Source organism: Atractosteus spatula, chromosome 28, assembly GCF_055471065.1.
Source record: "Atractosteus spatula isolate fAtrSpa1 chromosome 28, fAtrSpa1.hap1, whole genome shotgun sequence".
In the NCBI taxonomy this organism is placed as follows: domain Eukaryota; kingdom Metazoa; phylum Chordata; class Actinopteri; order Semionotiformes; family Lepisosteidae; genus Atractosteus; species Atractosteus spatula.
Window position 1 is genome coordinate 3,566,458 of NC_142733.1, and position 13,590 is coordinate 3,580,047.

A 13,590-nucleotide genomic window follows, 5' to 3' on the forward strand; every position below is an offset into this window, starting at 1 on the left:
AGTTCTCTCCAAACTCACACGCCCCGGTAAAAAAACCATTACCAATCCCCAGAAAATACCAGTGCCAGAACGGACACCCTAATTACTGGATCAGACTCAAGCCTGAAGTTCTGTGCAGGGTGAACTTCTGAATGAACCGAAGTGCTTAAATCAAGTCAGGTGCCCATCGAGAGCATGGAGAACACTGGCTGAAATAATGAACTTAAGAGATCTATAGACACCTCTTTAACACCTTAGTAAGGAAAGCCACACTTAGGGTAAAAGAAGTCTTATTTATTAAGACTATTTCTCAAGGAGTGGAGTTAGCACTAGAGAGATCACCCAGGCCACTACATGAAATCAGAATGGCTGCTGCTAAAACCATTGAGGAAGAAGACTGCCAGTTTAATTTCCCTGGACTCTTCCAAATTTTCATGAATGTGTAAGTGTTAAGCACGGTTGGTGGTACTGAGTAAAGGAATGCAGTGAAAGTGCTGTAATCACACCAGGCCTTCAGAAACCCAGACAAATCACGCTGGTTTCTTGGAAAATGTAACTGTAACGTAACCTTGGAAAATGTAATTCTCCAAGAGACGCTGTACATTCGGAGTAGGAACAAGCACACACACGGCAAAATAGGAATCATCTAATGGCATGAGACATGAAAGGGCCAAGGGGACGACAATTCCTGAAGCCATCAGTTCATCTGCCCTCTCTCGCCTCTCCTCTTGCAACGTGCGCCAACACAGGGCACCCTGGGCAGTCTCCTAGGGAAGAAGGGCACCCTTGCGTGGACAACACGCACTAATGACGAGGGAGGAAGGCTGGGCCACATCTCGCTGACTGGGCTGCTAAAGAGAGCCCCTGAGTCACCAGCTGTGCATGCCCGTGGGCAAGGTGACAAGCGAGCTTCAGGAAGGAGACAATTTCGTGTGGGCAGTCCTGGTCTGCCTTGTACCAGAGCAGGGTCAACTCAAGTCAGGAAAAAGCGTGGCTTCTCTAGACCGACAAGCAAGAAGAAGCAGACGGCTGACCCAGTTGCTTCCCTAACGCTGTTTTTTGATGAGGGAAAAAAAAAAACTTATTCAGGAGGTCATTTAAAAATTCACGTTACAACAGCAGGAGACAGGATGTGCGCAGTTCTGTATGGTCTTGCACCTTCCCCATTCTGAGAAACTCAGCCCAAAGCTCACAAAAGGGAAAAAAACAGGTTTTCTGTAACCAGATGGTGGAGGGCAGGAAAATCTTACAGTTATTCAGACACATGCAGAATACTGTTACCTCCATAAAACATTGATAAACATTCTGGCGGGGAATTCAGAAACAAAAGCATGAGAGCTGCACAACTGCTACAGTACAACACCAGGGCTAAAATAAAGGGATTTTTAGAGCTGGACGTTCACAGAAGCCTAGTTCATCCCACAAAAACACCCCTTCCTGAAAAAGGCTGGCATTTACAATGGAAGACGTTCACGGATTAAGGTTTGCTTTATGAATTTCAGATCAGACCTGGGGAAAAAAATACTAATTTTTCGCCACCACAAATACTGACATTCAAGCTTGCAGGTTATTACTAATGTAGTTAAAAAATACGCTGTGTAAGACATTTGCTGGTTGATTAATGAAAATGCATGTTAATATGATAGTTTATCTTCTGTTTGATGCCTTTATCCAAGGCAAACGAAAATGTAATTCATCTCTGTACTTTGAAGCTGGAGAAGATCATTAACTGGGGGCTTTTGACTGGGCTGAATACGGAGTGTGTGAAAGCACAGATGTGATTTGCAGGTCTTACTTAAAAAAATATTTTAACCATATAGAGCCAGAAAGGATAATTTGACTTGATAACTATCATCACGGCACATTTGAAATATCATGCTAACCTAGGTGTTTAACATAATTGCAAATGTGGAGCATAATCTACTGTACAATATGCTAAATTAACAATTTTTGCATTTTTAGATCTATTTGCAGCAAAATTCAGCTGCTTTGGATCCCAGAACCTGGTTTCACAACATTCTTTTGCTCGGTATTTAATTTTTTTTGTACTTTAAAATACGCAGGGCCTAGGTCATTTTGAAGTTAAAGAAATGGAAAGTCAAGCCCCTTTCCTGTTAGATATGACAAAGACAGCACAGCTCAGTTAGTAAAACAGCAGTAAACTTCATTTTGGGGAGCATGTTTGTCATCAGCTGAGGATCTACTGTGACAGTCACAGGCCAGCAGCCTGTGTGGTCACTGCTGGAAGCAGGGGATCAATGACATGCTTTACACTAAGTTGCAGATACTATCCTATTGATCTCCGTCTCATTCCAGTCCTGCAACCCTGATAAGCATGTGCTTGTTTACTCGTCTCAACCCCTGGATGCCATGTCAGGCAAGCAGCTTGTGGATGTGCCTCCGTCTTACTGAAATGTCACGTCAGGACAAGCTCGTCACCTCACTCCATCACCATGCTCACTAAAGAGATGATGGGGATACTCACAAAGCAATACACTTCCAGAATATTTAGTCTTTAGCTTTCCAAAAACATACAGATTGAGAGATGAGTTTCATCTGATACATAGTATATATAGTAAGCAACACTTACAGCTGAAAAGGAATTAAGGTCACTTGTTAACCTGAAGAGGGACTGGGGCCACATGCAACGATCATTAAGCAAACCAAAGATGTTGAATGGCCTGCTCTTGTGCCTAACCCTTCTCCTGTTTTCTTTAAGTGTTCAACATCGGATTCTTCCTCAAAGCATCGTAATAATGATTTGACCAAACTCTGAACAACTCTTGGACTGTTAGGTGCAACGAACGGAATACCAGACTGATCGAGGAAATGGTTACTGGAGGTGTTTGAAAGAGCCCATGAAGATTTTCAGACTTCCCCTTATGTAGGCAGTGAGGAAAATTCCAGCACACATTTGAGAGATGTACAAAGAAGTGAATATAACCAAATCATAATGGCTCTGCATACCTCTGCTTGAATAATAAATCATTGCACGTTTTTTTAAGTAGAAAGTTAAGAATGGTTACCAACAACAGGAAGCCATTTGATCCATCAATCCTGTTTGGTCGTCAGGAGCTAACTGATCCAAGAATCGCATGCAGCTGTTTCTTGAAAGATGTATCGCCCACAACATAGCAGGGCAGTAGATTCAGCTCTTCAAGCCTGTCAGTGTAGGACATTCCTTTAACAGCAACCAATTAAAGAAACAGGTACATTATTGCTTCTTCAGTCCGCCAATCAATAATCTGACTTGAGGCTTAAAATTAGAGCCTAATTGAACAGGAAATGTTCCCTTTTAACACTCCATTTCTCCCTGATGCCTTTGTACTGAGAATGACCTCGTGCAAAAGCCCATATCCTCAAGTGAACTGCAAGCTAAAGGATTTCTCATCTATAAAAACTGAAAATCCGGCAAAGCTTAGAAACACAGGTGCAACGAAGTCATGCTTTTAAAGCCCTTCAAAAAACATGACGTTTTCCTTTTATCTTCAAAACTATTAAGAAAATCGTGTACTTCTCATTGTCAGGGATAATGACTGCTACTGTGAGGTGAGCAACGAAAATGAAAATGTTCAGCCCCCCCACCCCCCCGCAGTTTTTAACTCCACAAAATGTGTGCCTCTTTGTGCTGTCAGAGGAAGTTGTTTTTAAATGAAAGTACTGCACTTATCACAGAAGGCAGACAGGGTGAGGTGGCTCTGCAGGATTTCTTTAAACACACAGCCAGGATTCTGATTTTAAAAGCAACACTTTGTGTAACTGCTACCCCAAGATAGGAAGGTTAATCTCCCCTACAGCTCACCTAACCAGCAATAGAAAGGATGTGCTATTCATGTCCAGACTTCTAATTTGAGAGAGCTTGTTAACTGGATTGGACCAATGGCTCACTGTCACCTCCAAGCACGCTGCCGCACTCGGTGTACTGATGCTGTTCCCCCAACTATACTTGTTTTTTAAAAGAAGTCTCCATCCTGCAATAAGAGGCAGAAAGAAGTGAACCTCTTTAATCTTGAGCAGAGAAGACTAACAAAGGGGTCCTATACGAGTTTCCGAAATCCTTAATGGCAGTGACAAAGTCAATGCTGTTGCCTTCTTCAGAGTCAACAGGGGTGCACGCACCAGAGCACACTATGTGAAAGTGCATTGAAAACTGAGAAGATGAGGTACCTTACACAAAGGATTGTGGGAGTATGCAACAAACTGCTGAGCTGTGCTGTTGAAATAGATACCCTGCATTCTTTCAGGAAAGCTGGATCAATTAGTTTCTAACTAGCGGTCAAATGACCTCCTCTTGCTGGCAGCTTTATGTTCTTATCATCCAGCCAATAAACCAGAAACCCATAATATTTCTCTCCACTCTGTGCAAGGGGACACCCACCATTGATCTTGTGGAGCTCCTATTCAGTGTTTCAGGTCACAGTAACCCTGTTCTTTAAAAATTGGGAACGCCCATCTGTTGAATTAAGGGAACTCCAGTCCATAAGGACCGAAGGGGTTTCTGAGTGTTGCCCTAAATGAATTCTACATTGATCAGCAATTTAAGGGATCAACGCAGAAATATGGTTTACTGAAGCTTTATAATCTTCTGCAATGGGGCTTCAACATGTGTGGTTACCCCTCTGCTCTAGGGCAAAAATATCCTTATACACAGATGAGAACTACACTAGAATTTTAAGCCCTACAGTGAAAATCAAGATCCTGTTTTGCGTTGAAAATCAAGTGCGCAAGATTTTTTTTATTTCCTGAAAATGTCTCCAGTCCAGACACCAAAAGACATTGTACTCCCTTGAAACGGCATGAGGGAAGAGTTAAACTTTTCACTATCCAGCTCCAAGATGGCACCAAACAGCAAAGCAGGAACTAGAAGTCTACATCTACATACCTGACCACAGCCAATCAGAGTGGTATCCATAATTGAAAATATTTTATTTGGCTAACTGAAAAATAGACAATACCTGCAGACTCCCACCAATTAAACTCTGTGTGGTGACTGACCACACATCTTAAGATCAGATCACTTTATTGGCCACATACAATTTCTTGCATTAGCAATTTGTCTTTTTGCACACCCCAGCTTGCTCTCCATGAGGCACACAGACAGGGAGAGAAGCTGGGGGTCAGAGCGCAGGGTCAGCCATTGTACAGCGCCTCTGGAGCAGCTGGGGTTAAGGGCCTTGCTCAGGGGCCCCAACGGAGTAGGATTCCTCTGCCGGCTACGGAATTGGACCGGCAACCTTCCAGCCACAGGCACAGATCCTGAGCCACCTCTCTGGTGCAAATATTAACCAATAACTGTCTGCCAGAATTTAAAGTTTATTGCTTTTTTCAGATTTCAGACCCGCACAAGTTTCCCCAATCTGGAATGGGGTGCAGGAAGATTCCAACTCAAGGGACTGCCTGACCCCACAGAATTGCCCTCCGTTCATTAATCTGCACCCTTTGGGGGGACCAATGGAAACCCACTGCCCGGAGGGGGAAAAGGAACTGCTGGGACGATTCCATGACTCCAGGTTTCATTATTGTAAAATCGCATGCAAAACTAATTACACAACCATTATTTTCCTCGAAGCATTTTAAGTGGAACTGCCGGACATCTCATGCTCAAGCAGAGAAAAGAAACTCTGTAAGCCCCGTACTCCAAACGGACTAAATGCCATACACACGGTTGCAAATGACCCACTGAAAAGTGCCGCCTCCGTAAAAGCCGGCTCCCAAGCGCTAATGCGACGCATCACCGCTACAGAGAGCCACCACACATCTACCTTGACTGTGAGCCTCGGGAGGAGACAAAACTCAGAGGGGAAGACGAAGAGGAAACTGGTATATTTAAGCATCTGGGACACTGCCCAACTCGCACAAAATTCGGTTTCAGTGCGGGAAGCGCAGCAGACAACCTGAACGGGAGTCACATTTTTAGGTTTTACTCCTGGAATAAAAATCAGCTCCTTCTCCTTCAGTCTGCTGGAAGGACCTCTCCCCTCAGGCACTGACTGTCCCAGTCGCCTGCTGCGCTCAATTTAAAAAGAAAAAAAAGCTAAGTAATATGATAATTGATCATTAACTCAAGTACAGGCGAGGGACTGATAATCCTGCCTGCACTTTATCCCATTTCAGAGTAACAACGCAAGTTTAAAGTGGTAATAAGGGAACTACGGATAACAGGCAAACATTTCTTTTAATCAATTCTCCCTCATACATCGCCACCTCGGGCTCTTAGTTTGGATCCAAATTACAGTGGTGACTCTCTTGAATGCCACACTTGTCTTCTGCCAGGCCCAAGGCCTATTCATAGAGTAGAAGGTATATGAAGGGAAGACTGTTTTTTTCAGTCACCTCTGTTAAATGTGTTCTTATTCCTCTCTATCAAAAACAAAACAATCTAAAGACAAAGACCAGGCTGCAGAATAAAGTAATCCACGCTGATTTTTACATACATAACAGGTATGACTAACACAAGATACTGCTTCCTCACAGTAAGACTCAAGTCTTTCAAACTGGAGGGAATAAGACACACAACTTGTACTTTTCCACTAAATAAATGACTGCCATTTTCTCAGGAAATCTAAATGATGTACTAACCTGACAAAAAATAAGGTGGCAAGAACTGGACAGTACTTGCACTACTCTAAAGTTCAATAAGGGTCACTCAGTGGGCTAGCACGATCACTAGAGTAGTGACCTCCTATGCCTCCCCCCCCCCCCCCTTATTGTGATAATCCCCCCATGTCTGCCAGGCCAGCTTTCACAGGGATCTGCCTCGACATGACCAGCTCCCCATGCGAGACTCTGACCTTTAACCTCTCAGGGCTCCACACTACAGGGCAGAACCCGCAGGGGCAGAGTTGAAAGTTCACTGGTCTCCCAAGATAAAATCACAGATTATATTCAAAGCCTTCTAATGGGAAAAAAAGCAGCACTGAAAACACATTCAGTTCTGGAAGTTCTCAGGGCATGTGGTTTAAAGGCAACTGGCAAGGAAGACGAAAAGGGAGCAGGGAACAAAGATTTCTTTGCATATGCCAATTACTCAGATTAGCAATGCAACGGGCAAATAAGTACCTACAATTCCAGGCAAATGAAAGAAAGATCTATTCAATACATCTGAAAATGCACACAAAGCCTAGGGGTTAAATCCTTGACTGTTCTGGCATTTTTCATGAAAGGCAAAAACCACTTGTGAGAGAGTATAACCAGCAACGTGACTGAGTAAACTGTTCTACGCTGCCCTAATTTGAATCAGCAACCATAAGTCATCTCAGCAGCAACCTATTAACCTGCAGCTGGGGTGGGAAGGAGGAGCAGAGGAATTTGTACATGCACTCTCCTGGCACGTCCACAGCCCATCCAACTCACAATCATGCAGGCCGCAAGATACAGAGCACGACTAGAAGATTAGCGTCTGTCTGCGACGTCACTGCTAGCTCACAGGTGCCCAAGCGAACTCTTCTGCCAACATCAGCTACTGTGCAGTAGGCAATAGCCTACTGGGTACTGCCATCTGGGAAATCCCAGTCCCACTACAACTGGGTACTGATACAGCCCTGTACTGAACCTGTGACGTCTGTACTAGAGGCTTCAGCCTGCAATCGGGGGAAGTGCCGTTTCTGGTTAAGCCCATTGGGATCTGAGCTTATTTAAAAGATGATGTCGGTAGCTCAGACAGTCACAAGGCACCTGTAGAGCCGACCAGATGTCCGAAGAACAGAACCTCTCTCACCCCCGTCCTCCTCTACAAACACAAACACGCAGAAGTTAAAGGGGTGACTCAGCCCATGCCCATGTGTCCGTTGGCTGTGGAGAGGGCTGAAATGTGCCACACGAAATTACAACGATACAGCCTGTACTCTTGCACAGACCCACCACCACGGATGGCACAGATCATTCAGCCTACGAGCTGAAACCCTGGCATTTCGGTGCCTGTCTAGCACAGGAGAACCACGACTCATCACTAACGCACATCGCTGCCAAGTGTTGAAATCCTCTCTTATCGGCGCCAAGCAGAAAAAAAAAAATTCACCATCAGCCCATTTGACAACAGTTTAATCTCTCGACATGCTCGAAGGACTGCCTGCTCCATTCAACAGAATCTTCCCCCAATGATCACAATGTACAAAAGGCATGTGTTCTATATTAAGGAAATTTTTATACAGCCAAGTGTTTGTTATTTACCTTAATGGAAGGTTACATACAATTTTGATTACTGTACCTGTAATCCTTAAGGCTGAGTTGATGTAGGGGAACTACGATATACACTTCTGTATCGAGGCACAAGTGTTTGATAATGTGTCAACAATTTGATTCAATATGATCTGTGCAGTGAATAGCTGTACACTATGTGTAGGGACACATCAAAAGGGGAATGCTTCATAAGAAGTACAGGATGACATTTTCAAAACGAGTACAACTTGTACTGTTCCACAATTCACAAACAAATCAATGAACGGCATGCAGCTACACATAGCTTAGTGTTACTCAATCCATGATGCACAGCACAAACCATGTAGGTGAAACACAACACGCGTATGCCCCCAGACTTGGCCCTGGGTGGCCTGTACAATAAAGCTCAACAAAACCTGACACAGAAAAAACCTTTCATTACTGCCCACTAGGAAAGAGAAAAAACACCCCTTGGTTTCAGATGGAGACCAGTTTATGCAAGAGTATATCCCACGTTTCTTTTACTTAAGACATGTCATCTTACCTGTAGGAACCAAGCAAAAAAAAAAAACCACCCATTAAAATCAAGAGGTTCTGCTTTCTGATTTATACAAAATTGTGCATTTGTCCATTAAAATTGGATTCTGTAGGGACTTTATTGAGAAACTAAATAGCAGAATGTTTGTTTTTCACACCATGCCCCGTTATCTTATTTTGAAAGTATGAAGTCTGTGCCTCCTGATAAATTTCTGGCCCAGGACTTGAATCAAAGATCAGCCATCTCGCTGAGCAGCTGAAGCCTTGTGTTCTTGGGCATTTATGGCCCTTGGGATACATCTAGAAATCCCTTCGAACACTGCCATAATCAGGTGCACAACATAACTACTTTTTTTTTTTGCTTATCCTAGATCTGTGGGACCAAGCAGAGCTGGATATAGGGCCCACACCGCACAACCGTCTTCCTTCTTCCCCAGCTTCTCAAACTTTTCGCAGAAAGCAGCTCAGGTCCGTCATGAAGCCTTTAGCAGATAATGCCCCCGCCCCAGCAACGCTTGAAGCAAGCAACTGTACAGAACACGACTATATTCCAGTTTTACCTCAGCAAGGCCCAAACCACACTAATGCACCAAGCAGTGAAAACTACGCGTCTCCGAGACGGGGCACAGGAGGAAGTGGTGGGGACTGTCTAGAAAGAATGCTGGGACAATACACCCAAAGACAGACATCCCGGCACCTCTGCCTTAAAGAGGAAGAATTTGAAAGAGAAGAGACTCATTAACAAGAAGCAGCTGGATACTCTCTTCATCTGGAAGGATTCAGACGGGTCCCCAGCACAACTGAAACCTGTCTGTGGAAAACTCACTGCAGCGGAGTATCAGCCGGCTGGAACTGAGCCAGCCCCTCTTCCAAAACTGCAGAAACGCTTCACCTTTGTGACAGGATGCGTCATGTTTCTATATCACGAAGAACAACAGCGTGCAAAGGTGCTCAGTTCAGAAACGTTTTCAACCAAGTGACACATTAACATCTTAAATTCACTGCATTTGCTCCGTGTTGAACAATGTCTTCGGGTAAGAATACTTTTGTCTGCGTTCATTTTTCCTGGGGAGGGGGGGGGGCACAGGAATCAGAGGCCAGAGGAAAGCCGGGTATGCACGTAAGCTGCTTCAGGCAACTTTCCAAACAATGACGGCACAAGCTGGAAATTGTTTCTGACAGACGCGTAAGAGGTCTGAGAAATGACATCACGAAAGTGAAAAGTTTGGCTTCGAAAGGAAGACTTCATTGTGTGCGTGTTGGGGGGGTGAGTGAACTTAAAAACCCTGAAGAAACAGGCTTTTCTGGCAGCCTAACTGCAAGCAACACGGCACTGCTGCTACAGGGCGGCTCTCCACCCCGAGGGCAATGCGATTCGTGTCGTCTTATTCTCCTCTAATCCAACCCACCGACCGAGCCGTCCTCGACATGTACTCCTCTGTATAACCTGTCTGATGGTCTGACGGCACACACACACACGAATCGTCAGCCTGCGGTCGGGCGTACAGAAAAAACACACACAAACTACAAGCCACTTCCTGGCGCTGTTTATTTGGCTGCGGGGGGGATCGTCAACTTGTTGCTACACCTTACACAGAAGTCATAAAAGGAACACGGTGTAAAACGTTTTTGTTGTTGTTGGTGGTGGTGGTGGGGTTATCGTTGTTTTTGCGGATCTATTTGATCTGTAAAGCCCTCGGTCATTTCGCCCGGAAGTCTCAAGCGATAAACTGGTCTGTCGTTGGGATACAGGAGCCCAGCAATTACGACACCGAGGACGAGCGTCTCCGACAGAAGTTGGACTGAAAGACTGCGACAGCCGGGCCGGCAGCCGAACGTCCGTTGTCTAGACACCCTGAGCTGTAAAGTTAGTTTTCACCTCAACTTAGGACCGCAAGCAGCGCCTACAAGTACAGCACAAGTCGGAACAGTTCGCCCTGAGCGTTCAAGTCTCTCCCCCCCCTCCCCGCACCCACCGTCGGGCAGTAACAACCACCCCCCACCCCACCGTCTCAACTAAAACTGCACCACCTTTCCGACTCGAGGAACGTTATTCACGGTTCTAAAACACCGGACAAAAGCGGAGGGGGGGGGAAAGAATGTTGTTTTTTTCTGGCTGTAGGAGTCATTTCTTCCTACAGCCGTGTGCGGCGGCGGCGGCGGCTCTGGCGACTCGACACCCCGGAGAGACGCATCTCCCCCCCGCCCGGGCTTCGCCCGCAACCCCGCGGCTCGGGCCGCCCGGAGAGGGCGGATCGGCTCCGGTGCGGCACCGCCGACCCGCTCCTCACCCCGCAGAGCCCCACGGACCCCACGACAGGAGCCGCGTTAGGAGAGACAGGTTTCTCCCCCCTGCCTAGCGCAGCACACCAAGTCTGAAGGCGAAGTCCGGAGGACGGGCGGACCCACATCCCCCCTTACCTTGCTGCTCTGATAGCCCTCGAAGGCTTTTAAGGCGCTGTCAGTGAGCTTAACGTGAAAGACGGAGACGTTGCTGCCGTTGCTCACTCTTCCACAGGACAGCCCGTAGCACTGGTCCTCCTTCAGCGCCGCCATCTTGCTACCATTTCCAACACGCTCACGCGCCGCCGTAAAGCGCAACAGACCGCCCTCCTCCCTCGAGCTCATTCAACATTCATGAGGCGTCAGAGAGCGCGGGGGGCGGGGCATCCGGCCTCCCCGGCTCCCCCCAAGCCAATAAAACGGCTCGCCGCCATCTACCCCGCCCCCTCCCTTACGAACAATTAAACAGGCGTGCGCCTACTCCAGCCTTTTCCTTATGTGCGGTGCAGGGGTGGGCTGGAGGACAGGCGAGCTCGTCCGCGTCACGTATTTATCTGTGCGCCAGTGCACAACCACCACCACCACCAGCGCCACAGGCTGCCGTCATTAATTATTAATAACCTGGGGCGAAATATGAGGATACTCCTCTCGCCTCAGTACGCGAGAGCTCCCAGGGAACACGAATGAGTGGGAGAGGGGGGTGGGGACCTTCAGTAAACACGACGCAGCCGAATTGCGTCAAGATCACGTCATTACTTGTCAAGAGTCCACGAGGCAGGAATTGCCTGCGACCGCAGCTGGCCGACGCTGAGACTCTGATTCGTGCGTTTGTAACCGTCTCCAGTTTTACGTCTACATTATATGAAAGCTCACAGACATCAATGACCGGCTCTTTAAAGTCAGTACGTGACCCGCCAAACCTACTGAAATACCGTGTGAACTCTCCTCTCAAGTCTTTATGTTTGAATAATGGTGTTGAGGGTGCTGTAGGGTAACTGGGAAGCCCTGGGCTCATTTCCCACAGGGCACAACTACTGGGACCTGTGCTCTTGCAGAGACTATTTAATCACACCTAGGGTGTGCTTTGCACTTGCACTTCATGAAATCCTTGACAAACCTTGTAACCCCTCCCTTCTAAGGGCAGCTGTTACACAAAAGCATCTTGTCTAAAACGGGAATAGGAAAGCACTGGATTTTGTCTCGCTGTGGCTCTGCACAGGCCTGGGTGTTAAGACAGCTGACCCCAGCCTGGCCCGGCTCTTGGTTACCGGGCTGCCGCGGCATCGGCTCTTCCTCTGAAAACACTGAAGATGTTTTTCGTTTCCCCGCGGGGCGAAAGCATCGGTTTCGAAGTCGAATGCGAACCCTTCCAGGGCCCAGTCTGGCTGGCAAGATCACTGGTCCGGCCCCACTGCTCAGGTGGTCAAGGGCCAATTCCCGCCGTCTCCCTTTGCTCTTTTCCCCTCCGATGCTCTCCGGCCGGGATCCCGCAGCAGCAGGGGCCCGAGCTCCTGTGTTCGGCGTTGCAGCCGAGCGGCAGGAAGGGATCCGAGTTTGGAACGTACAGAAGAAACAACCTGCCCTGCTCCCACACTCCCGGTCTTAATTATTTTACGACCTGGGAGCGGATGGCGAGAGGATGATTTTAAAAACGCCCCCATTCCCTGAATTATGAGCTCCCTCCTGTACCGAGGACAGAGGTGCCCTGGACCCCCTCAGAGAAGGAGGGGAGGAGGGGGGACAAATAAAAATGCTTCTGACTGCTTTACAAGCTGTTTACAAGCTGTTCTGGGTTCTGGGTGTTCATCTTCACCAGGTGGGGCTGCACACTGGTGGTGGTGGAGGGGATCCCCATTACCTGTAAAGCGCTTTGAGTGGAGTGTCCAGAAAAGCACAATATAAGTGTAAGCAATTATTATTATTATCTCTTAACGTTTTCTCGCAAACCCCTTCTTGCCTTACAATACACAGCTATAGATGTTGTTGCAGGAGGATGTGAGTTTCAGGAGTACACAAAGCCCCTAATTCAATTATAAGGCAGCTGCAGGAAACATGTTGCTTAAAGAGCATTTATCATCTCATCTACAGATCCAGCCAACCCACCTAAAGACCCCAGAATTATATTTTTGAGTTTCCAAGCATAGCAATGCTATAAGCAATTGTTCTTTTACCATATTCTGGCTTCAGACTTTGCAAGTGTGCCAGAGACATAATAATAATATAATAATTGCTTACACTTATATAGCACTTTTCTGGACACTCCACTCAAAGCGCTTTACAGGTGATGGGGATCCTCTCCACCACCACCAATGTGCAGCTTCCATGTGATAGGAAGTGCAGTCTAGAAAATTATATTGCAAATTGCTGTAATTCCTGCATAAAACAAGATGACTGCTTGATCATCTTAATTCTTTAAAAATTTCAGTCCGCCTTTGTTGAAGAAACAGTCTAGACTGTACACTCCCAAATATTAAGATGTAATTTCTGCACAATAGGATTCCTCATCCCAAAACTTGCTCTTCTGTGTAACTAATGACAGCGGTGAAATTGATCAACCTGTAGCTGAAAAACTGTTTAGCCAATGAAATCCAAATGCTGCAGGTATGATTAACCAGGACAACACAATTTCAATAC

General features: G+C 46.5%; 1 protein-coding gene across 1 annotated transcript in view; it reads right to left on the minus strand.

Annotated features, from left to right (window-relative positions):
* Positions 1-11,568, minus strand: part of ell (elongation factor RNA polymerase II) — a 52,475-nt gene extending 40,907 nt beyond the window's left edge. The window contains exon 1 of the mRNA XM_088907901.1: positions 11,095-11,568. Coding sequence (XP_088764027.1) covers positions 11,095-11,301 — 207 coding nt within the window. The 5' untranslated portion in view covers positions 11,302-11,568. The remainder of the gene's footprint in view (positions 1-11,094) is intronic.
* Between the last annotated feature and the right edge of the window lie 2,022 nt (positions 11,569-13,590).